The following is a 27,521-nucleotide window of genomic DNA, read 5'->3' as shown; positions in this document are numbered from 1 at the left end:
TTGCTTTCAACTTTTAGAAGTTACTGTTCCTTCTGTTTGATTCAATTCTGAATTGTTTTAATTATGAAGGACATTATGCATTTCCATGTAAAACAGTACGTGTAAAACAGGATACATTCAGAGAAGTGTAACTTCTATCCCTTTTCCATTTCTGTATAAGCAACCATTTTTATAAGTATTTCATTTAAAATTAATTCTTTTGGAAAATATAAACCAATGTACATACATACACAGGTGTATATTTGTATTTCCTCTTCCCTCTTAAGCAATTAGAAGCATATTATACATATTTTTCTACACCTTGTACCCTCTGTTACAGAATTAACCAACAAAGCATTGCTCATACATTGGTGAGGCACAAGAAATTTTTGTGTTACCTCAGAAAAAGAAAAATATGACCCAGCTATACCACTTCTTGGTATTTATCTTAAAGAATTAAACTTGTCATACTATAGGGTACTTGCATACCCATGTTTATAACAGCACAATTCACAATAACCAAACTGTGGAACCAGTGTAGGTGTTCATCAGTGGAGGAATGGATAAAGATAATGTGGTATATATACACAATGGAGTTTTTATTCAGCTATAAAGAAAAATGGAATTATATGATTTGCAGGAAAATGAATGGAACTAGAGACCATCATGTTAAGTGAAATAAGCCAAACTCAGAAGGTCAAGAGTTGGGAGATTTTCTTCTTATAAATGGAAGCAAGAGAGGAAAAAGCATAAGAAAGGTGCCTGGGGTGTGGGATGTGGGATTCTCATGAAAATCAAAGGGAGATAAATAGAGGAAAGGGACCAAGGGGTGGGAAGCAGTGAGGGAGGGGGGAAGTGCTGGGGAGTGATATTGGCCAAATTATATTGTTTTATTGTATTCATGTATGAATACGTAACAATAGATCCCATCATTGTGTGCTATAGTGCACCAATAAAATGTGGAATAAACAAACAAAAAATGCATTGTTCAGAAAGTAGTTTTAGGAAGCCAGCATAAGAATTCATTCAGTTAGGGACTGGGATTGTGGCTCAGTGGTAGAGCGCTTGCCTTGAGATACTGGGTTCGATCCTTAACACCACATAAAATGAGTAAAATAAAATAAAGGTATTGTGTTCATCTACAACTAAATTTTTTTTAATTCATTCAGTTATTCTTTGTTATTTTAATATATACTAAGTGCCCCATATGTGCCAGATACAGTTCTAAGTATTGGAACCAGTAATGAACTAAATAGGCAAAATTCCCTCTCCTCATGAAGCGTATTTGCAAGTAGGAGAGAAAAACATTACACAAACTCTTAAGTAGAATGTACAATTGCTTAGAAAATGATAAAGTTCAAAAGGGAGGTAGATATGAAATATTAAGGGGAGAGTTGACAATCAAGATAGGAGGCTGGTCAGGAAAGATGTCACTGAGGTGATGTTTTTATAAAAGTTCATGCAAATATCTGGCAGAAGAACATTTCAGGTATAAAAAAATAGAAAAAATACCAAGAGGCAAGAATAGTGCTATTGTGCTTCGGAAATAGCAAGGAGGCACACGTGGCTATGGAGAATGAGTGAGCCAGTGGAAGGTGAGATTAGAGGTCACTAATTGAAATCCATTGAAAGATTTGAATGGAAAATAATCACATGATCTGATTTAGGATTTAAAAGAACCATCCTGAGAGCATATAAACCGAAACTTAGGTTCATACAAAAACTTATACACTGTTGTTTATAAAAGCAGATTTTTCTATGATAACCAAGCTCTGGAAACAACCAACGGTGTCCTTTAATAGGTGAATGGATAGCAAACTGTTGTACTTGTATACTTTTATACTTCTCAGTAGTAAAAAGGGACGAATGATTTATATATGCAACAACTTTTTTGGATATTAAGGACATTCTGGTGAATGGAAAAAGGCAATGTCACCTAGTATGATTACACTACTGGTGTGACTCAGCACCATGTATAGTCAGAGGAGTGAGTCGTTATGCCCCATTTGTGTGTCAAAATGCATTCTACTGCCATGTATAACCAATTAGAACAAATAAAAAATAATAATTTAAAAAAGAAAAAATGTCACCTAGTATATGATTCCGTTTATATAACATTCTCTAAGTGACAAAATCATACAGATGGAAATCAGATTTGTGGTTCCCAGGTGTTAGGGAGGTGGAGAAGGGTAGCGAGTGTGCCTATGCTGAGTGAGTGCTCAATAATGAATAACTCCCAAGTGATTCTGCATCTTGATTATAGCAGTACTTTCACAGAGCTACATGTGATAAAGTGACATAGCACTATACACACTTTGTACCCTTGTCAAATTCTGGGTTTTGATATATATTTTTTAATTATGTAAGATTTGACCTTTAGGGGAAACTAAAGGGTACATGGGACCTGTTTGTGCTGTTTTTGCAACTTCTTTTGAATCAATAATTACTTCAAAAGAAGAAGAAAAGGAAGAAGAAAAGATCACTTTGGCTGCTGTTTTTGAGTGCAGGTACAGAAAGCTAAAGGCAGAAGTAATGATACTAGTTAGCAGTATTATTAGGAGAAGACTGCAGTAATCCAGAAGAGAGACAATGGCTGTTCAACTGGTTTGGTGGCACTAGAGGGGAATGGAGAGAGGAGTGATGAAGAGCTGGATTCTGGATATATCTTGAAGGCAGAGTTAATGGGATATACTGATGGGTTGGGTGTGGGGTATGGGAGAATGAGAAGAATGAAAGATGACACAAAAGTTTTTGTCCTAGACAAATGGAAAAATGAAGAAAGGTAGTAACAAGCAGCAGGAACAAATCAAGAAACTGGTGTAAGGTAGTCGGAGCCTTGGCGAGGACAGCAAAATGACAAACCCTCTTCTTCTCATCAATGGCAGCCTGGGCCTGTGAGTTCAAGGACAATGGAGGATTAAAGAGAGAGTAGTCTTTAAACCGATAGCAAGTGCCAGTGCCCTTCGGAGCCTGTTCACGGGCAGCTGATTTATTTTGACCTCGCCCTGGCTCTTTGGGAATGAAGCATTTGTTTGATAAACAGGAAGTCGTTTCCATGGGTGTAGGAAGAAGAAATGATAGAACTGAGTGGCAAAGTAAAGAATTGCTAGCTGTGGTTAGCTTGGGATGGGCAGAAGTTTTTTCAGGTAGCTACCTAAGAAGAGCACACAGGCCGCCTTCCCCCTTTCTCAGCTGTGCTTGCTGTTCATCCTGAGAAAGGCAGTTTCTGCCCATTGCTGGACCTACTGTCAGGTTCCTTTTGAGCAGTGTTTTACATCAGCTCTGAGTTGTAGTCTTAGCAGACAAATGGAGACAGTGTCTGCTTAGAGTGGAAAAGACTTATTTTAAGCAGTGTTAGCTCATCACCGCTATCCCATTAGTGGCATCCCTCTGATACTCCAGTGAAGCTGGTCTAGGGAAGTGAAGCCTGACTTATGTGTGTTTTCACTCTTTGAAAGGTTAGGACCTAAATGTACCGCACGGTATTTCTTCCTAAGTAAGACCAGAACAATATTACAACGAATTCTGAAGGAAGCTTTATGTGCTAATGTTCTAGTACTTTTGAAATTGCAGAATTCAGTACAATCCAATGATATTACCCCTTTGAGTGTGTATTAGTTCTGTAGTGTTACTAACTTTGTGTGTGGGTGTGTAAGAGCAGATAAAGGTTAAAGAGGCCAGTGCCAAATGATTTATGGTGATTGAAAAGTGAGAAAGAAAACTTAGACTCTACTCTTGGTGAGAGCTTGAAGCAGGAGAGCCATTTTTGCCTTTTAACTGAGAGTTACCTCATTCCTGTCTGGTTTAGATGGTGGGAGTGAAGTTGTGGTAGAAGAAAACTTTTAAAATTTACTCCAGACCTAAATAGATAAATAGTTATTTGATGGTGTAAAAGGACTTAGTGTGATGAACTTTATATAGCAGGCGTCTCATTGGGGTTTATTTACATGGGGGGAGGTAGGAATCTAGAAATAACAGAAGCTAGGGTCATGGCTACCATGTCGGGTGATTGGGACAGAGGATATGAGTGATGTTTGTCGCCAGTGCTTAGGAGAACTAGCCCACTGAATTGCCTGAAGAAGTACAATAACTCTTTAGAATTCCTTGCAAGTGGAGTTTATCCTGACAAGGTTCAGAATTTATTTTACTTTGAATATTGTGTGGACTCAGGAGCCATTTTATTTCATGTGCCTTCTGAAAACACCCCAGGATTTATTCAAATGCTACGACTGTGTATTGAGTCCAGGCAGGCCTCCTGCTCTGGATTTCTTCACTTGAATCTCACTTTTGAACTTGAACTTTTGCTGCCTATATTGAGCATATAGGAATACAAAGCAGGCATTTGTCAGCAGGCCCCGAAAGGCGGTTTTCAGTGAGGACTGACAGCCACTGCAGGCTTCCTGGCACACCCACTGGACCCCATAGTTTGCCCTGAAAGCAGACAGGGAGTGTGTGGTGGTCGTGTTTGCAGGGGAGTCAGAAGGCAAAAGTGAAACCTGAGGCTAAAATCCGAACGGGCCTGACCCACTGGTACCTTCATGCGGGCAAATGCACAGTGCTACCGAAGAAGAGAAAATGGAACGTCAAACAACGGTAGCTAGCAGGAAATGTCCAATATTTGTAGCTAACACTTTTTTTTTTAAAGTGATTTGTATATCTTCTTTATATCCATGATTATTGGAATAGTGTGGTTGACTTTGGGGGAAATATTATAGTTTAGGCTGGGTGTAGCTTTGACTATTATAGTCGTACCCATTGTGCTACCACAGATACCTTTTAACCAGAACCATTAACAATGACTACAGGCGTATAGAATATCACCTTTAAGCACTACGAGATCATGAAGAACTTTGTCATCTTTTTCAAAACGCTTAAATATTCTTGGTATAATATTGAATTACCTTGTTCAAATTGTCTTTTAAAAGCATCTTTGAAAATTAGAGTTTTGTCATAATCAAAGTACACATTTATTCCCAAATATGCTATCCTTTCTTTAGCTATGGCATGCAACAGAGTCTACTTCTGTTTAGCACATTCAAGAGGTGGGAGTATTGTCAGTATGAATGTTTTGTCCAAGGACAACCAATGTGTCATTGTAGAGATAAAACAGAACTGAGCTGCATTCCTCGGGCTCCTGTAGGGCCTTTGTAACAATTTGGAGAACTTTCTAGTCATTTTAGGAAAATAAGGTACTTAGAAATTTATAAAGAGTTTTTTTAATAAAAGAAAATCATTTTGGAAATCACAAAATTAATCATTCTGTTGCATTTAAGAAGTGCTTTGATGTGTTCTGGTAATTAGTATTTACTGCCAGACGAATGTCTCTTGGGCATTTTAATTAATGGGTGACTTGGCCAAATGAGCTTCTGATGGTAAACCTTCATAAGAGTTTATTTTTATGTTTCTCAAGAATAGCTGTCTCTTCAAAGCTCTTTAATTAGACAAAGTTTAGCAACTAAAACATATTATTAGAATAATTAGGCCTCTCTTAAGAGAAATAGGGGGTCAAAGGAGCAGGTACTGTTAAGAGAATGGCCTCTTAAAATAAAACATAGCGTTCTATGTCTGATGGATATCCAGTTCTTTAACAGCTTATGTTGAGTTACTGTCCCTAGTCAGGGACTTTGTGTTGTTTAAAGTTCATATGACAGATCTCACCAGAAGCCTAAACACATGAGAGTGTCAGCTCATTTATCACTACCTCTGAACTCTCATTGGAAACTGTGTTCTAGTCCTTTAACATCCCAGCTGAAGACCTTTTATTTTCTCCTTTTTCCTGTTCAAGTTGGTAACTTGGAAATAACAATAATAATTTTTAAAGGAAATGTTTCAAAGATCTTTTGCCGGGTAAATAAAAATTACAACAGTTTTTTTTTTTTTAGTTTTTTAATAATTTACTTACTTATATGACGTGTTTTTAAAGTTACTGTAGTATTTATACTCCAGAATTTTATGTTATCTATGGTCAGAATGCAGTTTGAAGTTTTCAAAAAATCTGCCATGTAGATCGATTCTATCACTTGGCTCCCTTTCTTCATCCTTCTCCCACCATTTTTTGCCCCAAGTTCTCAGTCTTAGCACTAGAAATGACGTTTTACCCTGAATTTCCTTTTTGTGATGGGGGCAAAAAAAGGTATACCTGACTGGTCCTGTGGGTGAGATGTCACCAAGACAATCTGATGTTATGTGGAGCTACTTTGATTAAAGGACAGTGCTATTAAAGATTTCAGTCAATATACTGTGTCACAACTCACATTTCTAATCGTATCAGCTGTCATGACCTGTGTGTGTTGTTGGTGTGATGAAGAACTGGATGAGGGACATGTACGTCATCGATTCAGTGTAAACCTACCACCATTATTGGCTATTAGGAACTTTCTGTATTGATTATGAATCAAATTATTTTTAAAAATTTTGAGGATAGCCTGATTTATAGATTTATAGAACTTATCACATGTATATTTTGCTGTACTTTAGTAGCATGGCCAATGAAATGATTTCATTTAAGTTGGTAGAAACTTCACTAGGTTTTGTATTGATGTTATCTGTAAAAATTAATAGCATAGTTTTAAAAACATTTAGTAAGCCCAACAAATGCTGATATGAAAATATAGGTATATTGCTAAGTGATCAAAATATCAAAGTGTGGAACTTCAACAAAAGAGATACTGGCCTGAACAGAGTCCCTTATAAAGCATTTCTGCCCCTTGGCAGTGACTGCTTTTTCCTAAAATTGCTGGTTTTAGGGACTCTGCTTTTTAATTCACCTTTTAACAGAGGAAATACTTCTGATGCTTATCTTCATGTGTTTACTAATGTACGTGGAAACTTTTGCAATGGGAATATGACAGAAAGTGTTCGAGTTTTGTGATTCTTGAAAAATACCATTAAACCCTCAGAAAGCCTTCTTCTTACAGTAGTACAAGTGTGTAAACAGGATTTATACTTAAAATAGTTTGAGTCCTTATTATTATTGAGTTTTTATGGATACAAATCAGGACTAGAATTGTGTTATTCTCATTTTACTTGTTTCACTCCTTTAACTCATCCATTTGGTGGGGGCCCCTATGCGTCCCTGCTTAAGACTACCTTTTGATATTATACCAACATCCAAAATGGGAACTGACTGTGTTCTTCTTCAAAACAGACCACCTGGTGGCCCATGGTAGAATGGCGGAGAAGGAGGCCCGTAGGAAGTTCAAACAGATCGTCACAGCTGTGTATTTTTGTCACTGTCGGAACATTGTCCATCGTGATTTAAAAGCTGAAAATTTGCTTCTGGATGCCAATCTGAATATCAAAATAGCAGGTGAGAAGGGTGTTGAGGATGTGAAAGAGGGTCAAAGAACTTGTCCTTCAGGGTTCTTTTTGTTTGTTTGTTCTAATTAGTTATGCGTGACAGTAGAATGCATTTTGACACATTATACATAAATGGAGTATAACTTCTCACGCGTCTGGTTGTACATGATGTAGACTTACACAGGTCATGTCATCATATACACACACAGTGTAGTAATGTCCGATTCATTCTACTATTATTCCAACACCCATGCCTGCTTCCCTCCCTTCACTCTCCCCTGTCTAGTCCAAAATACCCCAGTATTATGAATTAGTATCCACATACCAGGGAAAATATTCAGCCTTTGGTTCTTTGCAATTGGCTTATTTCACTTAGCATAATATTCTCTAATTCCATCCATTTATTAGAAAATACCATAGTTTCATTCTTCGTTAAGACCAAAGCAGTATTCCATTGTGTATATGTACCACAGTTTCTTTATCCATTCGTCTGTGGAAGAACACCTAGGTTGGTTCCGTAGTTTGGGTATTGTGAATTGAGCTGCTATAAACATTGATGTGACTGTGTCACTGTAGTTTGCTGATTTTAAGTCCTTTGTGTATATGCTGAGGAGTGGGATATATGGGTCAAATGGTGGTTCCATTCCATGGTTTTCTGAGGAATCTCCATACTGCTTTCCAGAGTGGCTGCACTAATTTGCATTTCCACCAGCAATGTATGAGTGTACCTCCCCCGCACCCCGACCCCAACATCCTTACCAGCATTTATTGTTGCTTGTATTCTTGATAATTGCCATGCTGACTGGAGTTGAGATGGAATCTCAGTGTAGTTTTGATTTGCATTTCTCTAATTGCTAGATGTTGAGCATTTTTTCATACGTTTGTTGATCGATTATGTTTCTTCTGTGAAGTGTCTGTTCAATTCCTTTGCCCATTTACTCAGGATTCTTAAATTAAGAAACTATCTATTTCTGTTTATTTAGAAAGATGTACTAGGAAAGTAAGAAAAAAATTGGGTTATTTTTTTAATAGACTGAAAATTTATAAACTTTCAGAATACATTTTTTAAATATAGTATTAGTAGAAACTAGACTATGGGAAAGAAAAGTGTGATATTTAAAATGCTATTATTTTAATTGATAGTTTCTTTTTAAATAATGAAGAATAAATGTAGAATAACATGGAAAGGAAAATCTGATAAAATTGTATGCCTTCTCAGCTTCAATTTAAGAGGTTGATTTATGTCACTACCAACATAAAACATACTTATTCTAAGGCTGTGCTTTATGGTAACTTAGTAAGAGTAGATCTTATAGTGGCTTCCTGGCAGTCCAGTTACCCCTCCCCACCAAAACAATATTTTATTAAAAACTGCTTCATCTCTGAGATGCTAAAAGGTAGATTTAGGATCTCTTAAGGTTTTTCTGAACAGTTTTTTTCTATATACAAAATATATGTGTCCAGATTTCATGATAAGCCTGTCACAGATGATACTCAGCTTTAACCCACTCCTTTTTTTCAGTTCACCTTTTTATCTCTTTGAATTTCACTCAGCCCATCTGACACTGCCCGTAAAGCACTTTCACTGCCTCAGTCTGCTCATGCTTCAGTTTTACTAAACTATCAGCATTTTGCCTAATGAATACAAGCTCACCATCTATTGATAGAAGAAAATGATTGCAATCCATATAGAAACTATATATAATAAGCCATTTTGGTTTTCTGATAATTTCCCAAATTGAAAGGAAGCAGTTTATATACAGAACTGAAATGTAGCTCGAGAATAATTGCTTTGGAAGACCAAGATGTAAAAAGCAGTTCTAAAGATTTTCCTCCCTGGGCTAGGGATATAGCTTGATGGTAGGGTGCTTACCTAGAATGCCAAGGCCCTGGGTTCAGTCCCTGGGACCACAAAAACACAAAACAAAAACGTAAGATTTCTTTCTTAGTAGGGTAAGAGTTGAGAATTAAAATTTATATCATATTATAGGCCAAATACCTATGATACACTTGCTGGCTGACGATTCTTTTGATTTTCTTTTGTATAGGCAAGCCTATTCCCTTTAAACACCCTTGGAATGTCACCTATGTTTTTACTTATATCAGGCTGATGGCCTCACTCTTGTTTAGAACTTCCATGTTGTTTGTAGACTCTTTGAGTCTGGGGCTAGCTCCTTACACAGTGTATAAGATTAAGACTTATCTTTATCTTACATGAAAATCATGTTTTTCCTTTCCTCTTATGTCTGTTTTATTTTCTCCAACAATAGTGGCAGTTCCCACAGAGGTGGGTTACAACCTGGCAATTTCAAATCCTCTTTTGTGATTGTTGTAGCTACAGTTAAATTAATAGTAATAAAATCTACCAAACTTCACAATCCTTAAAAGTATGGTAGAATATATTAATTTCTTACTGTTACTACAACAAATAAACACACTTAGTGACTTGAAACAACAAAGATTTTAGCTTATATTTCTGGAGGTCAGTAGTCCAGGGCTAAAGACAAAATGCTGGCAGGGCTGGTCCATTCTGGACGTTCTGAGGGGAAAAGTCCAGTTTCTTGCCTTTTTTCTGCTATTGGAGGCAACCTGCATTCCTTGGTTTGGGTCCCATACCCAGCACTGCAAACTCTTGCTTCCATTGTCACGTTGGCTACTCCTGACTCTAATCCTCCTGATTCCATCTTATGAGTACCCTAGAGATTGATTACCTTGGACCTTCCCAGATAACCCAAGACAATCTTCCCATTTTAAGATCCTTTATCACTTCTGTAAAAAGTCCCCTTTACCATGTAAGTTAACACATTCACAAAGTATGGGGATTTAGAATATATATATGTATTTGTTGGGATCATTGTTCATCCTACCCCAAATGTCATTGACCTATTGATCTGTTGACCTATTTGACCATTGATCTTTAGATTATAGATGTGGGTAGTAAATTGAAAGAAAGCCCTCTTCATATTCCATAGTTTTATTCTTCCTCCACTGACACAAAAGTAAAGTTTAAAAAATATGTTTCCCTTGGTTTTTTAAAAATTCTTTTACTTATTTTTTAGTTGTCAATGGATCTTTTATTTTGTTTATTTATTTATATGCAGTCCTGAGGATCAAACCCAGGGCCTCACACATGGCAGGCAAGCGCTCTACCACTGAGCCACAACTCTTGCCCCTCCCTTGGTTCTTAATTTTGAATTTAGAACAATTTTGATTCAGTTAAAGAAAATTCCTATGTCCTTTAGTTTTTGCACTGAGGAACCTAGAGTACATGCAGAGGTGATTGATGATTGAAATTAGAAACTACTGGAATAATTGGGTAAGGTGATTTTTAAGTTTTTTCTCCCTTCCCCCTCCATTAGTAGTTAAAACAGATTCAAGTATTCGCAATGAGAGTCTGTTATCTGTTGGCGTGTCACAGACTCATGAGGGTGCTGGCAGCCAGCCTTGGGCTCTCTCTGTGTTAACACATATATTTTGGCAAGATTTTCAAATTCATTAACCCACAGCCTACATTTTTATTGTTTGTTTTCAGAGCAAAACAAAGAATAAATGAGCACCTCTAATTTTGTGGCCTGCTACAGTAACATTTTTCTTTGCTCATGCGTTCTTTCTCTTACATGCCATCATTACTCAGTTTCTCAGTCATTGCCTGTACTTCCTTTATTGCACATAAACTACATTGACTTCTTATTCTCACCTGCAAAATTTTCTTTGCACTGATGGACCAGGGGGAGAAATGCTGCCAGTTGAAGCTGAGTAGAACATGGCCAATTACGGAGAGGTAGGTTGGATGGTTTTGACAGAAGTTCAGATAGGTAATGAAGTCAACTTTAATTTTAAAAGCTGAAGTGACTTTCAGATCCCAGATCTTTTTGGTCTTTTTGGATAAAGTGTTTTAAATCTCAGTAAGAAGAATACTATGTATAAGATAAACACATGAGAGAAAAAGAAACCTTTTTGTTTTATTTAAGACAGTATTAGTCTTAAGCAACTCATCTTTAAAATCATCATAGGTGTCCTCTAGCTCATTAACTTGGAACTAATAAAAATTCAAAGTAGAGCCAGGTGTGGTGGTGTAGTTCTGTAATCCCAGCTATTTGGGAGACTGACGCGTGAGAATAGCTGGTTCAAGACCAGCCTGCGGAATTTAGCAAGACCCTGTTTCAAAATAAAAAGTAGAGCCAGGCACAGTGGCGCACACCTATAATCCCATCTGCTACGGAGGCCGAGTCAGGAGGACTGCGAGTTCAAAACCAGCCTCAGCAAAAAGGAGGTGCTAAGCAACTCAGTGAGGCCCTGTCTCTAAATAAAATACAAAAATAGAGTTGGGGATGTGGCTCAGTGGTTTAGTGCCCCTGAGTTCAATCCCAGGTACGTCCCCCCACCCCCCAAGTAGTAAGGTCTGAGATAAAGCTTTCTGGTAGAGCAACCCAGATTCAATCCCTAGTACCACCACACAACAACCAAAAGAAGAAAAGGAAGAAAGAAAAATCAAATTAGGAAATGTTAGAAATTCGTGTTTTCCTTATGATTTTAAAAATCATGCATTCAGCATAGAAAATGAATAATTGTTCTGGGATGTTTGTGTCTATGTTAATTTATTTTAACTTTTTATTTGAATTAATATGGGGAATTATGTGTATAAAAATCTAGCTATTGCAAGTGCCCATGCTAGCCTAGCTATCTTAGATGTGTGTTCCCTGGATGTGAAGGTAAACTTCATTTAGAGGCATTACAAGAGTCAACCATCATTTCATAGTATACAATTTTTTGTGCTTAAATTCTGATCTGTGTATTTTTGTTACGTTTCTGTAGATTGAATCCCTGGTAAACAACTATTTTCTTCCTGGTTTTGGAATTAAAAATTTTTTCTTAATGGCACAAGCAAACCTGTCTTGTGTAAAAATTTTTAAAGAACGTTTTCATTATTAGTAATGCAGTATAGTATAAGCATTGATCATTTCCAGAATAAAGAATTTTATTTCTGAAAGGCAAAGGTATCAAACCCGGAACTAAGAATTCGCAGTGGTTCTTGCCTGTTGTTAAAATGATCCGTCCTTAGGGGCAAGAAGAGCAAACAGGAGCTCAACACAGCTGCTGCTCTCAGGGGTTCACACAATATATTCAGCCTGCAAATGTTTAGACCTCAAAATTAACTGGATTAGGCTTTGCGTGTTTTAAGTCCTTCACGAATATTTTTTCACATATATCACTTAATTTCACAATATCTGGCACATAACTTACTAGAAAACAATGAAATCCCTTCCCATATTCTGGCACAATTAACTTTCCAAAACTTTTTAAATTTCCTATGAAGAGCGCCCATATAAAGCTTCTTTCATGTAGAGTCCCAAGCTGGGAAAAGAAGAGGATCTTGGCCTCTACCTTTTCATTTTTCATGCTTCAGGTGTGTGAAGTTCTGTAGAAAATCATGTGAAGGCCTGAAGAGGTACAACCTGGCTCTCAGCATGCGGCCCACATGGGTGACGGCCTGTTCAGTAGCTACCACATGGTAGTTCGGTGCAGTAGAAGAGATCTTACGGGCACATCATTACCCCACCAGTCACAGTCTGATTACACAATATTTTAGGAATGAAGAAATCTTTACTTTGTCAAATTCCAGTAGCTCATGTATCCCATTTGTTGTTTCACTCCCAGTGGCTAGCACATACCTATTCTGTCGTAGGTGCTCAGTAACTTCACTGATCTAAATTTCACAGCAGTACTGGTAAGGACACAGGTACCCTAGTGAGGACCTAACATCTGAGGTGAGACTTAAAGGATGATGGGATCAATGGAGTAAGAGACTCCCAGAGGCTCAGTCAGTTAGCAAATGCTGATAAAGCACCTGCTACGTGCAGGCACTGATGGAGGCCTCAGGGTTACAAGTGGCAGATACAACTGTCCCTTGGAACTAACACTCTGATGGGGAGTCATAGACAAGCAAATAAACTCTCTTGGGATCTGTGAAAAAGACAAAATCTGAATAATGTGATAGAACCATGTGGGCGAGATACTGCTTTTAACTGTGATAGTCTAGAGTCTTCCAAGCAGAAGGAAGAGCAAGGCAAGGGCCTGAGAGAGATGAACCTAACATATCTGTGAGGCAGGAGAAAAGTCAGCCTGACTGAAGATTATAAGAAGAGAAGTGGAAAGAGTTGTAGTGAGAAAGATGGCAAGGGCCAGCTGCATGTGGTGGGACTGTGGGGTTTTATTTTTATTCCAGTGAGAAGCTCAGTTGGAGAAGCATGAAAGCAGTGGAATATGGCGTGTTCGCTGAAAAAGTAGAGGGGTCATGCATCAGAAGGCAGGAAGGGCAGATTTTATACAGATTGTATAATTATTTGAATACATGGCTTAATAAATCCACTTCAGGGTGGACCAGGGAAAGGTGGTGAGAGAGGAGGAAGAGACAAGAAGGTAATAGGAAGACCAGTGAAAGGCTGCCTGCTAGTGGTAAAATCCTGCACGAGGACAGTGCTAGTGGACATGGAAAGGCAGAAGAGGACAACAAGTACCAGGGAGAATGGAAGGAAGGATTTCTAGGACTGGATAATCAATCATATATCTGGGCCAGGAGGAGGGAACTTTCAAAGATATGTTTAGAAATAGAGATTATGTTAAGCTGTCAAATAAAAAATGCCATTTTCTTATTTTTTTAATGGTTGATGAATTGCTATTTGAAAGTAATTTTAATTCTGTCCCCAAAGATTAGAGGAATTTTTATATTTAAAACAAAGATGGCTTAAGGAGAAAATTTTTAAAAATTTATAAAATATATCTCGCTTACTCCCTGAAGAAAAGTTCTTTCAAATATTCAGATGTTATGAGAATGTTTTGAAAATTGTGGAAACTTTTTTTTTTTAACTTAAGAAAGTTGGAAACATTTCTCTTGAAATGTCGACTCCCGGAATGGGCTCCCTGAGACAGTTCCCACTCCCGTGTTATTGTTTTAGTTGGCAAACGGCAAAGATCTGAAGGGCAACTGCAGAAAGCCAGTATTTGGGAAAGACTTTTCATAGTGCATGGATTTAAGGTGCCATGGAAAATTTTGACCTTAATACAGTGAGAGGAAGACTGTCCCATTTTTTTAAAAAATGAGAAATCAAAGCATTTTATAAGTCCAGTTACCTCTCATTCTCAATATAAATGTACTGAAATGCTATCATATGGGAAAACAAGGTTGAAAACCTTGGATTTCGGGAAACTAATATAGTGTAATGCTTGAGAATGTCCCTGACTGTCCCCAGGAAGTTATTGTGCAACATTCATTGTATCAATCCAAATTTTATGTCATAATTCTGACACTGTTTAAGTTATCATTCAATGCACCTTCCTGATTGACAGGTTAATAAATTGATACCCAGAGGAGGCCACTATGAGTCCTGAATTCAAGTCACAATCAAGCCTTGGAATTTTAATGCCTCCATCTGTGTCCTTTCCCTGACATGGCACGTGACACTCAAGTAGAAGAAGGTGCTGAGTAGCTTTCATGTATGGTTGACCACTGGGAAAGTAAAATTTGAAAAAATTATCTCTGCTGAATCCTATTTCTTTTTTTTCTTTTTTTTTTTTTTTTTTTTTTTGTGGTGCTGGGGATTGAACCCAGGGCCTTAGTGCTTATGAGGCAAGCACTCTACCAACTGAGCTATCTCCCCAGCCCTGAATCCTATTTCTAAGGCTAGACTTTAAATGAAAAATTAGTGTACCTTTATTCAAAAGGTATTTCAAGTACACAGTTGACTTGTTTTGTATGAAACATTTTTAAAATTAAGATTCAAACAAGCAGATTTTTGTCAATCATAGTTTTAGGTTAAAAGTGAAGTCATATTAATCTTGAAAAGTGATTGCATCCTGCTAGGATCAAGGATGATTTTCATTTTAGGGTTTCATTCATGATAGTTCTGCTACCAAAACAGAAGAAGCATCGCTTCTCTGGTTTTCCACACAGCAGAGGGGAATGAACTCATGTAGGGTGGGGTGAATAAGGAATTCATGCAGTCTGAAATAATCAACTTCAAACACACTTGTAATCAAATGCCTGAATTTTAAAATTCTTGCACATTTTATGTTCTATTCAGTGTCGTGTTTATATTTATTTTAATATTAAAATTATTAGCTCAGTTAAATATAGGGGGAAAAGTTGATGTTCCAACAAGATGCATTCTGTTTAGCTTATAGTTTTTATGACTCTTGGCACACTGAAGCTTTTTGTCTGAGGATATGTAAATATATGTCTGTTTGAAAAACTGAAAATAAAGAATTTCTTCCCCAACCATAGATTGCTCTTACACAGATTTCCTGTTTGTACACATTGACTTCTCTGTTACTTTTCCTCAACTTCTAGGATTTTCATGCCAGTATCTATTAATCACAAGTCACTAATTTGGGCATAATTAGAAAACAAGGGAATTGGCGGTAGAGAATAGAAAAGTTAAAGGACACAGAGGGTAGAAAAGAAATGGAAACCTTTGCTTTAAGGCCTGAGGCAAAAGGAAGGAAGCTGTGGGAAAGGAGACCCAGCCTGCCTCTTCCATCCATGGGAAAAGGAAGCTAAGCTGAAGGGAGAGAGTTGAACGGCAATATGCTTGTTCTCTCCCCAGTCATCTTGAGATTTTAGATTGCTCTCTGTTTTGGGGCCCATGTCCTGCACAGCGTTTAATATAATGAAATGATAAGTATGTGAAGTAATCGATACGTGAATTGGTCTGATTTAATCATTCCATACCCCTATTGGACTATCACATGCCATATAGGTACATATTTATTATTTGTCAGTTAAAAGTATAAATGAATAAAATATGGACAAACGATTAAAAGCCAGAGTTGTATCTTAATCTACATAATACCTGGAACAAAAAAAAAATAAGATTATTAGCATCTTATTGAAGCTGTAGAAAATGATAAGTTTAAAATACTTCAAGTAATCAAGGGATGACTGAAGAAAATTAGGTGCACATTTACCTATAGTTCCTAATTCATGGTGTTTTAAAAGAACATTGCTATTCTGTTTACAGTGTTGTGGTGTTATTTGTGAATTTAGGAACTATAAGAACTTTTATGAATCTACACAGAACCATGTTTCCCCAACTTTTTTTCTTCCATGATCTTAAGATCCTCAACTATAATGTGATGTTGGGAAGAGACTTAACAAATCGCCTGACATGCTCCTTCACTTTACCTCAGAAGCCTTCATTGTGTTGTGGAAAATGTGGTAGAAACTTAAAATTAAAGAGATATAACAAGAGTGAGACTAATTTCTTAGCTAGGTTTTGCTAGGTGCCAAAATATTAGTAAAAATTCCCATTAGTTCAGAATTAGGTTCTTATTTTTGAGTCATGAAATATATTTTTTATCAGTTCTTGTAAAATCAGAAGAGAGCAAGTATGATATTTATATTTGTTTTCTTAGTGTCCAGAAACATTTGTTTGCTTGTAGTCAGCATGGTGTTTCACATCTAGACCTTTAAAAACATCCTGCTATGTGTGGTCTTTTAAGTCTTTGTTCAGGCTACACACAGACCACCCTTAACACTTCAGTTAACATATAGGATCTTTTCCTAGTCGGCAATTTCTGAATCCTCAGGTTCTCAAGTGTTCCTGGGGATTCAGATCGTAAAAAATGATAATGGTTTCTCTTGCCTTTTCTATTTTTTAGGAATCAATAAATGAAGTAATTATTTAGGCCTTCCCATATTTCTTAAATGTAGAAGGTATAAATACATATAAATTTTATACACATAAACCCCTTGCTATCAATCATCCAGATATTATTTGTAGTTTGATTTATTTGGATTAAAGAATATCCACATTCATAGTGTATTATTTGCAGAGAAGTGATTATACATTATAGCCTATAACTTGCTAATCCATTTTATCATTTAAAAAAAATGAAAAGAAATAAGTTTGTGTTTTTGGTTCAAATATGTAAACATTCCAAATGCCAGATCATAATATCTATTTCCATCTATTTTAGGCATTATAATCTGAATATATATATAGCTTCCAAACTAAACATGATATATCTATGTGGAATGAATACATTTTCTTATGTAATTTAAATAAATTAGTGTGAGTCACTTCTAAAGTGATTTGTCTGAAAATTCATAAAGAAGTTTTAAATCAATTTAAAAATAATATGCTTATGTAAAATGAAATTTATTTTATTTCAATTCACTACTTTATCATAAATCATGCAAAAATAACAAAATTACATTTTAAATTTTTTGAGAGGTTTTAAATTAGTACATACTTCATAGTTGGTGAGTCAAAGAAGTTGGAAAATAATGGTTAACTGTACAATTAAGTAGATGGCAGTTTTCTTTACATGCTAATCCAAGTGTAACCTTGGTTTTCTTGATCACATTGAGAGGTTTTTCTGAACTCTGGATAGAATTGGTGCACACCTGTAATCCCAGCAGCTCCAGAGGCTGAGGTAGGAGGATCACGAGATCAAAGCCAGTCTCAGCAAAATCGAGGCACTAAGCAACTCAGTGAGACCCTTTCTGTAAATAAAATAGAAAAATAGGGCTGGGAAAGTGGCTCAGTAGTTGAGCGCCCCTGAGTTGAATCCCTGGTACTAAAAAAAAAAAAAAAAAAACCTTTTCTCCATTATATACCAATTACCCCCTGGACTTTTCTTTAAAACTCATGGAATGATTATTATCATTCACCTATCTGTGTAATTATTTCATGGGTATCTTCCTGATAGGGACCCTGTCTGTCTTTTCTCATTGCACAGTTGTGGCCATCAGAAGATTTGGAATACTCCTATAAACATATCTACACATTACCTTTCAGGCACCTCATTTGAATTTGTTTTTTCTATTAGCTTTGACTAAGAGAACTTTTTATTACCTGCACATAATTTCTAGGTAACATTTTAGAGCTTCTTAAATGATAATCACATATCTTAATTTTTAATTTGGAAAATATTGTTATTATGCTTGTATACTATATTTTCACTTGATATGTTTAATTTGTTGAGGATATGAGATGGATGCATCATGTTGTATAAAAGGTACTCTTAATTTTTTTATAGTTTGCTTGCCTATCCATATTAGAAACTTACCTGATTGAGTGATTAGGTTTACTGTTTTAATTGTTAGGACTTAGAACTATAACTGTAATAGTACTCAGTAATATTTTCAAGAATTGAATGAGTATTATTTACCTATCTTGTAGAAAGTGTCTCATTATAACCCTTTCTTTTGTACACCTACTTAACACCAAGTTTGATGTAAAGATTCTATGTAGGGGAGGGTTTTTTGCTTTTGGACTTTTTATGAGAAGTGTTAGGATAGTGCTGTCTCTAATAGAGTAGAGGAGATTCATTTATTGCTTCATTTAAAAATGGCTATGTTCAGTGAGCCTACTTACTAAGAAGTGTTGGGGGAAAATACCAAGTCATACGCTAAAAATACCAATATGATGCTGGTCCATATTTCCCCAAAATAAGTTGATTACTTGATTTTTCCCCCCATGAGGGAATTTTCTTTTGTATGTATGTGCTTGGTCTGTGAGTCAGTAGTTTTTGGCATTACCTCTTTATAGCTTCTAGTCAGGAAGTTCAGCCAGAGGTTGGAGTGATTGCTAAATACTGAGGACTTCCCGAGACCTGTTTTTAAGAGTGAACTAATATTGTGATTCTTGGGAACTTTGAAACATCCTTCATCGCTACCATAATCCTGAGATCCACACGGTTGACTCATGTTTTGTTCAATTCAAAATAAAGCCTTTGGGTCACATGATTTCTCAGCCAGTAAGATTGTGGAGGAAAAGCAGAATTAGTTCCTATCTGTGTCATGTTCGATTTCAATAGTTCATTTAACCATCTGAATCCTAGGATATGTTTTTCCACCATTATTAATCTTTGGTTCTTTGAGTTTTTTCTATCAAGAATACCTAACATCTTGTTCCACCTCCCATCTCCTTTAAGTTCATTGAGAAATTAGTCAAGGACCAAAGTTATTTTTGCTTTTTGTCTTTGTCTCTAATGCAGTCACCATATTGTGGTTGTAAGTCCTCAAAAACTTTCAGATTTGCAAAAATGGAGGGTCTTATCACAGTGTTGTCCCGTGAGGTGGTTCATATAAGATCAGTTAGTATATTCTCACTTTACTTTTTTCCTCTGCTCTACACTTCCAAGCTGATCGTTTTATATAGCAAGGAAATGAAGCCAGGTTACCCTTAGAGAGGGTGGCTGTCAAGTGCAACTGTACTGTATTGCCTTGCAAACATTGAGAACATTAGAACTTCCTGGTTGTGCCTGTCTGTTTATATCTACTTTAGATTGTTCTTTGGTCAGCCAAAAAAGAAGTCAAGGGTATTGCTCTGAAATGAACCAAATAAGAAAATTTCTCGTTGCAGTAGTCCTTTTAAATTAGTGCCACCCTTTTTTCCCTCTTTCTTCTACCACATTACACATATCCAGTTGATGATACACTTATTTGGGGGGATATAATGTCACTCCCTCATATAGCCCCAGGCTCCTGATCTTGCCTAGAACAAAGAATTTCAAGTTTCAAAATTGATAATAACTCTGGTATTTAAACCATCCTAGAAGACAGACATATGGTTCAAATTAAAGTCTGTGACTCTCTATTAAGAGAAAGGGATTTAAGTTGCCATTTCAGTCTACACACAAATGGTAACCAACCAGGGTGTTGGGGGCTGGAAAAAGATACTTAACAAATTACGTTAAGAGCCATTTATGAGTGCAGAAATAAATGACCAAAGGCCACATGAGAGAAAAACTCCAACCACAGGACTTTTGATGTGTGGTTGTGAGTATCCATCTTGCCCACTTTGTGACTGGGTTTTTCGAGTCTCCTTTCTTCTGGAACATTTTAGAACAGTCATCATCTGAAGGTTGAATTTTTAGGTCATAAACCTTTCCCATTGTCAATAAGTAATAAAGGATGTAAAATATTTTTATTTTCATCGATACCTGAGAATTATCTGAAACTTACTTCTTTGTGTTTTATTTTATTTTTTAAAATTGTTATTTGTTCTAATTAGTTACACGTGACAGCAGAATGCATTTCAATTGCTTGTACAGGAATGGAGCACAACTGTTCATTTCTCTGGTCGTATGTGATGTAGAGTCCTACCGTTTGTGCGATCATATAAGCACTTAGGTTAATGATATCAATCTCATTCCACCATCTTTCCCACCCCTCACTCCCTTTGCCCAATCCAAAATTCCTCTATACATCCCCTCCTCTATGGATTAGAAGCCACGTATCAGAGAAAACATTTGGCCTTTGTTTTTTTGGGTCAGTGTTTTAATTCTTAGTGTTCAAGATGTCTTAACATCTTTATATTTAAAATAAAAATTTTATTTATAGATTAATACAAGCACACTATAGGAAATTTGAACAGATTTCTAACTATTCAAACTATTATCATCCCATGTCTAAGACTATCATTTCGGTCTCGTTTGTTTGTTTGTAATTTCCGTGATCTAACAGTGCTGGGGTCTCGAACACTGGTCTCGAGCATGGGAGACAGGCACTCTATGTAATGGGCTATATTGCCAGCACAAAGACTATCATTTTGAATGCACTTCCTTTTATCATTTTTCCTATGCATGTTTTCCATAATTATAATCCATATATATATAATTTTATATGCTGCTTTTGTCCTTTGTATTATATGAGATATTTCCCCATGCTGCTCCATATAATAGTCGTGTTTAATGGTTACGTATCAAGTAGATGTATCATAATTTACTTGATCTACTCCATATTGTTATAAGAACAGACATTCTTTATAGGGCTTTGATGTTAACACTGCCCCCCCCCACCTTTTCTTTGGCATTTATTAGTGTACTTCAAAATCATGAGTGCTTTTGGATCTTTTTCAATTCAGCACCGAATCTTTTCTTTGCCTTGAGGTTTAGTGTTCTTTTGTTGTTCTTCATGTTCTGTATACTGAAGTTGTCACTCTTCTGTTTTCTCTTCACGTTTGATAAGCGTTTGACCTAACCCTAACCCTAATGTCAGCTGAACTTCAGCCTGCGATAGTGTGTTGGTCAGCTTTTCATCGTTGTAGTCAAAGTACCTGAGAGGAACAACTTAGAGGAGGAAAGACTTATTTTGGCTCAGGGTTTCAGAGGGCATGGTGAAGAACAGTTGCTTACCTCATAGCAATGGATGCACGGGGGGGTTGTCAGAACAAGAAATATTCTTCCCGGGCATACCCCCAGCGACCTGTTTCCTCCAACTAGGCCCCACGGCCTAGAGTTCACCACCTCCTAAAAATGTCACCAAATAGGAATCCCTCAACAGATTAAGCCATTGCTGAGGTCAAAGTCCTCATGATCCTATCACTTTCCCCAGGCCCCACCTCTGATCATTGCTACATTAGAAGACTTCTCCAACCCCCAAGCACCTGTGGTTTTAGAGAAGTGATAGGCTGTCTGTTCACTGGTTTGTTACCTATGGAATTTGAATAACTTTAAGATTATAATCAGAAAAAAAGTAGGGAAGAGTTAAGATTATCTGAAAGGTTTGCCAACTTTTGGTTATCTAGTTTTTTGTTGTTGTTGTTTTCTTTTAATTCTGTCCAGGTTTTTTGTTTTCTTATGGCCACTCATATTTTATGACTTGATAGTTTATAAGCATGTTTATCTTAAGATATACATATTGATAGAATGGCTATTATCAAGAACACAAGCAATAATAAGTGTTGGTGTGGATGTGGGGAAAAAGGCACACTCATACATTGCTGGTGGAGTTGCAAATTGGTGCAGCCACTCTGGAAAGCAGTATGGAGATTCCTCAGAAAGCTTGGAATGGACCCACCATTTGACCCAGCTATCCCACTCCTTGTTTTATACCCAAAGGACTTAAAATCAGCATACTACAGTGATGCAGCCACATCAATGTTCATAGCAGCTCAATTCACAATAACTAGATTATGGAACCAACCTAGATACCCTTCAATTGATGATGGATAAAGAAACTGTGGTAAATATACACAATGGAATATTACTTAGCCATAAAGAAGAATAAAATTATGGCATTTACAAGTAAATGGATGAAGTTGGAAAATATCATGCTAAGTGAAATAGGCCAAGCCCAAAAAACCAAAGGCTGAATGTTTTCTCTGATAAGTGCATGACAATATATAAGGGGGCGGGGGAGAATGAAGGAACTTTGAATGGTGTAGAGGAAAAAGGGGTAGGAAGGGGTGGGGGACAGAAAGATAGTAGAATGAAACAGATAGTATTACCCTATGTATATGTGTGATTACATGAGTGGTGTGAATCTGCATTGCATACAACCATAGAAATGAAAAGTTGTACCCCGTTTGTGTATAATGAATCAAAATGTAGTCTGTAAAAATAAAAAAAGATTTTTAATAAAAAAAGATACACATATTGAATTAAAAGAAGTTAATTTTTTAATGTTCTTTGATGTGAAAAAGCCAGTCACATTATGGATGAAAATACATTTTTAAATTGTCTATACATAATATATACTTTGTCTCCTATTAATACAAGTTATTAAGAAAAAAATTTTCTTTGATTCTATGGGCACTTAATCCTGTCTCCAGATTAAAAATCAAAAAAAGGGCTAGGATATTAGAATGCTTGTATAGCATGTGCAAGATCCTGTGTTCAAAACCAGTGCTTTAAAAACAAAAATTTAGGGCTGGGGATATAGCTCAGTTGGTAGAGTGCTTGCCTTGCAAGCACCCAAGGCCCTGGGTTCAATCCCTAGCGCTGCAAAAAAAAAAAAAAAAAAATTTACTCCTCCTTTAATTTTTTTTTTCTCAGTATTTGGAATTGAACCTGGAACATTCTACCACTGGACTTTGTCTCCTCAACCCTTCTCTTATTTTCATTTTAAGACAGAACCTCAATAAATTGCCCAGGCTGGTCTCAAACTTGTAATCAACCTGCCTCAGGCTCCCAAAGAACTGGATTACAGGTGTGCGCCACCACACCTGGCCTAAAATTGCATTTAACTATAACTTTATCCTTGAATATAAAGTCTTTCTAATTTACATAACTTTCCTTCACATTGGATTATTGCTGTTTTCAACAAAAACTTTAGTGAGATCCCTGTTTTAGCAATTGCTATGCTCTTGATTTCTCATGCATGCATTTCCTTTTTTATATACTCCATTTTCTTTCTTTTCTCCCTCCCACCCTGTTCATAGATGAACAGTGAATGATTTGTTAGATATTTATTAAGTGCCTTCTTTTCTGCCAGGCATTGTTCTAGGCTCAAGGAAATCAGTTGTAAGAAAAATAGTCAAGTCTCTGCCCTCAAAACCCCAGGGAAGCCAGGGCAGTGGTGCACATCTGTAATCCCAGCAGCTCGGGAAGCTGAGGCAGGAGGATTGCAGGTTCAAAGCCAGCCCTGACAACTTAGCAAGACTTTAAGCAACCGAGTGAGACCCTGCTTCAAAATTAAAAAAAAAAAGAAAATTAAAAGGGCTAGGAATGTGACTTTGTGGTTAACACTCCGGGTTTAGTCGCTGGTACAAAACCAAAAACAAACAAACAAACAAAAAAACACCCAGTGATTGCTTAGAGGTCCCTGCTTCCAGATACAAGAAATAAAAATGGGGGAAAATGAGCCATTGTTTTTCCTTCTTCTTTCCTTCTCTTATTATAAAATACTATGTTTGTGAATAGAAAATATTCTATAAGCATATGCATACACTTAAGCAAATACTGTGTTGTTTCCATTAAGTAAAAAACCCATATCTCTCATTAGCAGTCTGTAGCCCCTTCACAGCCCCTTCTCTGCCTTAAGAAGTAACTAGTGTCTTTATATTACTCAATTTTGCTTCAGCGAATGCTATTTATATTGAATATAATATACAGTAGGCCCTTCCTTGAACAATATAGTTTTGCTTGCTTTTTAAATTATACTTTAATGAAATCATGTTGATTATATTATTTTGTGTTTTATTTCTTACACTAGTATTTTTGTCAGATTAAACCATATTATTTATATGGCTGTCATTCATTTTTATTTTGATATAATGTGCCATGATATGAATACACCACAAGTTATTTTTCCATTGTTTCATCAGGTGATGAATAGGTATTTGCTTTCAGTTAGGCTGTAACAGCTGCAGTGATCATTCCTAAACACCTCTGCCAGTTTCTCTGTTACGTTAATGTGCATTATTAAACATATGAGAGTGCACTCCTGGGGGGAAGTTGCCTAGGCCATAGAGTATGTCTGTTTTCAGTTTTCATTTAGTAATGGCCAACTGGTCTGTGTGAGAACTCTAGTTGTTCAGTGTCACCTTCAGTGCTTACTATTACTATCCTTTTTAACATTTGTTAACCTGTTGAGTGTGTAAGTTGTCCTATTGTGGTTTTAATTTATTTTTCTCCTTAATTAAGTTCAACTTTTATGTCTATTGACTTGCTTGTTTGCTTGCGCACTGTCTTTCTCTCTTATAAACACACAAGCACTATATGCCTTTGGGAATATAGTGAAGGCCAAAGGGTTAATATAGTCAATAATAAGATGACAATCAGTAGACTATAATAACAAAGAAACTTGAAAGTTATAATAAAAGTAATCCATTGGATGTTCATTTACCTAAATATAAACATGCACACGATGCCGAATGCACCATGCAGGCATGGGTGTGAGGGCATAAGACTGCCAGTACAGGCTAAATCTAGTACTTACTTATTTTTAACTTTAAACTTGAGCCTGGTCTCAGCTTTTGAACCTTATTTTTGTCAGACAAAGCAAAAATAACACTTATCTCAACGAGGTAATAAATATGAGGTACTATACGTAGCACAGCACTTGACAGTGTCCTTTAAACAAACATCCTTTTATTTTATACCATATAGTTCAGAGTGCTGACCAAATGGTAAAACTGTATGGAGAAATGAATCAAGGACATCCAGTTCTAGGTCTTTCCAAGATACTGGACTCCCTCCAGGGGTCTTTCCACTCAACTCTATAGCCAACTTGCTCATTTTTAAGTACTCAGAATTTGTTAATAATTTAGGATTATTTCTATCTACCATCAAACATGGTATGAAATTACTTATGATGCGTTATGGATTATTCAGAATGAATATGGATTGTTTATAGTTGATACCTATGACTTGCAAACAAACAAAAATTCTGAGGGGGAAATTAAGCCATTTTTTTCTTTATTAGGGGTGGTACTGGGGTTGGCACAGGGGTGCTTTACACCAAGCTACATCCCCTGCCCTTTTTATTATTTTTTTTAAGACAGGGTCTCACTAAGTTGCTGAGGGTCTTGCTAAGTTGCTGAGACTAGCCTTGAACTTGTAATCCTCCATACTCAGCCTCCCAAAGTGCTGGGATTACAGCATGAGCTACCATGCCTGGCAGAAATAATACCATTGCAAAGCAATACTAACTATGTCATCTTTGTTTCCCCAAAATAAAAGTTGTGTAATACTTGGATGACATTATATGGGTGCTATATACCCCATTTTCCTTCTTTGAAATATTTTTCTCCTCTCAGCTTTCTTTTTATAATACTGTTCTTCTGATTTTTTTCCCTTCAGCCTCTCTCTCCTTCGTTCTGCATCCTTTTTCTATTCTTGAACCTGTGAGTAGAAAGTACCTCTGAGTGTTTCTTAAACAATCCTGTTCACCTCTTTTCTTTATTTTTTCAGCAATATCTTAAACACTTATTAAAACTCAGTTCCTCAGAACATCTCCACTTAAATATTTTATTACCTTCTCAAACTAAAAATATATGAAATAGTAGTTTCTTTTTCCTTCTCATGTCAGCTCCTAAGTAGAAACTTAAGTCTGTTATCTACCCAAACATTGTAAGGCCATATTCTCTAATTTTCCTTCTTTTTTCATCCCACATATTCTGTTTGTAACCAGATACTGTCTACTTTTAAAATATATTTTGAATTATCTTTCTCATTTTCACTACTCCTCCGTTAGCACAAGTCTTCAGTCTCACACCCAAGTTAATCTTGCTTTCAGATTAATTTTCATCACATGACTTGTCTACTCCAAAATTTCCAGCTCCTTATTGCCTCTGAGATTGGTCCTCCAACCTCTTCAGAAAGAATTACATTTTCTTTGCATTGACACCAAATGCATAAGTGACAAAAGAAAATATAGGTGAACTAGACTCATCAAAATTAAAACTTCTGGGCTGGGGATGTAGTTCAGTGGTAGAGTGCTTGCCTAACATGCACAAGGCCCTGAGTTCAATCCCCAGCACCACCACCAAAAAAAATAAAAAATAAAATATAAAAACAGAAAACACTTCTGTGCATCCAAGGACACCATGAAGAAATTGTAGAGACAATCCAAAGATTGGGAGAAAATAGTTGTAAATCATATTAAAGATGTCTATCTAGAATACATTTTTTAAAACTCTTAAAACTTCATAATAAAAAGAGAACCTTATTTAAGATGAGAAAAAAGATTTGAATAGATATTTCTCCCATGCAGATATGCAAATGGCCAATAAACATACAAAAAGATGCACAGTATTAATGAGGGAAATGTAAATCAAAACCATAGTAAGATACTACTTCACACTCACTAGTGTGGCTTAATAATAATAATAAAGACAGTAGCAACTCTTGGCAAAGATGTGGAGAAATTGGAACACTGTACATTGCTGGTGGGGATGTAAAATCGGGCAGCCTCTTTGAATAATCATTTGGCAGTTCCTCAGAAACTTAAGCGTAGAGTTACCATATGACCCAGTAGTTCCATTCCTAGGTGTATATCCAAGAGAAATGAAAACTCTTTCATACAAAAATTTACATGAATGATTGTAGAAGAGTTATTCAGACGAGTGAAAAGTAGGAACAATCTGAATGTCCAACAATGGATGAATGTATAAATAAAACATGATGTATATCCATACTGTGGAATATTACTCAACAATAAAAAAAGAAAAAAGTATTGATATGTGGTATAACATGGGCGAAAACATTATAAGAAGCTTGTCACAAAGGTCTTGTATCATATGATTAAGTTTATGTGAAATGTCCATAATAAACAGGTCTATATAGAAAGAAAGTAGATAAGTGAATACCCAGGACTGGGGCTCTGGTGAAAAAGTTGGGGAAATGGGGAGTGACTGCTAATTGGTACATGGTTTCTTTTTGGGGGATAAAAGTGCTCTAAAATTGCTTGTGGTTATGGTTACACAACTCTTTGAACTAACAGTATACTGTAAATCAATGAATTTTATAGAATATTTCTTTTGTTTCTTATTCTTTACTCAAAAAGCCATAGG

General features: G+C 36.3%; 1 protein-coding gene across 6 annotated transcripts in view; it reads left to right on the top strand.

Moving 5' to 3' along the window:
* SIK3 (SIK family kinase 3) overlaps window positions 1-27,521 on the top strand; it is a 243,932-nt gene that overhangs the window by 162,146 nt on the left and 54,265 nt on the right. For all 6 annotated transcript variants that reach the window (XM_079105415.1, XM_079105416.1, XM_079105413.1 and 3 more), the window contains exon 4: window positions 7,127-7,288. In XM_079105415.1, the coding sequence (XP_078961541.1) occupies window positions 7,127-7,288 (162 nt within the window). The remainder of the gene's footprint in view (window positions 1-7,126; window positions 7,289-27,521) is intronic.

The sequence above is a fragment of the Sciurus vulgaris genome (assembly GCF_902686455.1).
Source record: "Sciurus vulgaris genome assembly, chromosome: 11".
In the NCBI taxonomy this organism is placed as follows: domain Eukaryota; kingdom Metazoa; phylum Chordata; class Mammalia; order Rodentia; family Sciuridae; genus Sciurus; species Sciurus vulgaris.
The sequence above is the reverse complement of the archived record's forward strand: the minus strand, read 5'-3'. Positions and strand labels throughout refer to the sequence as shown.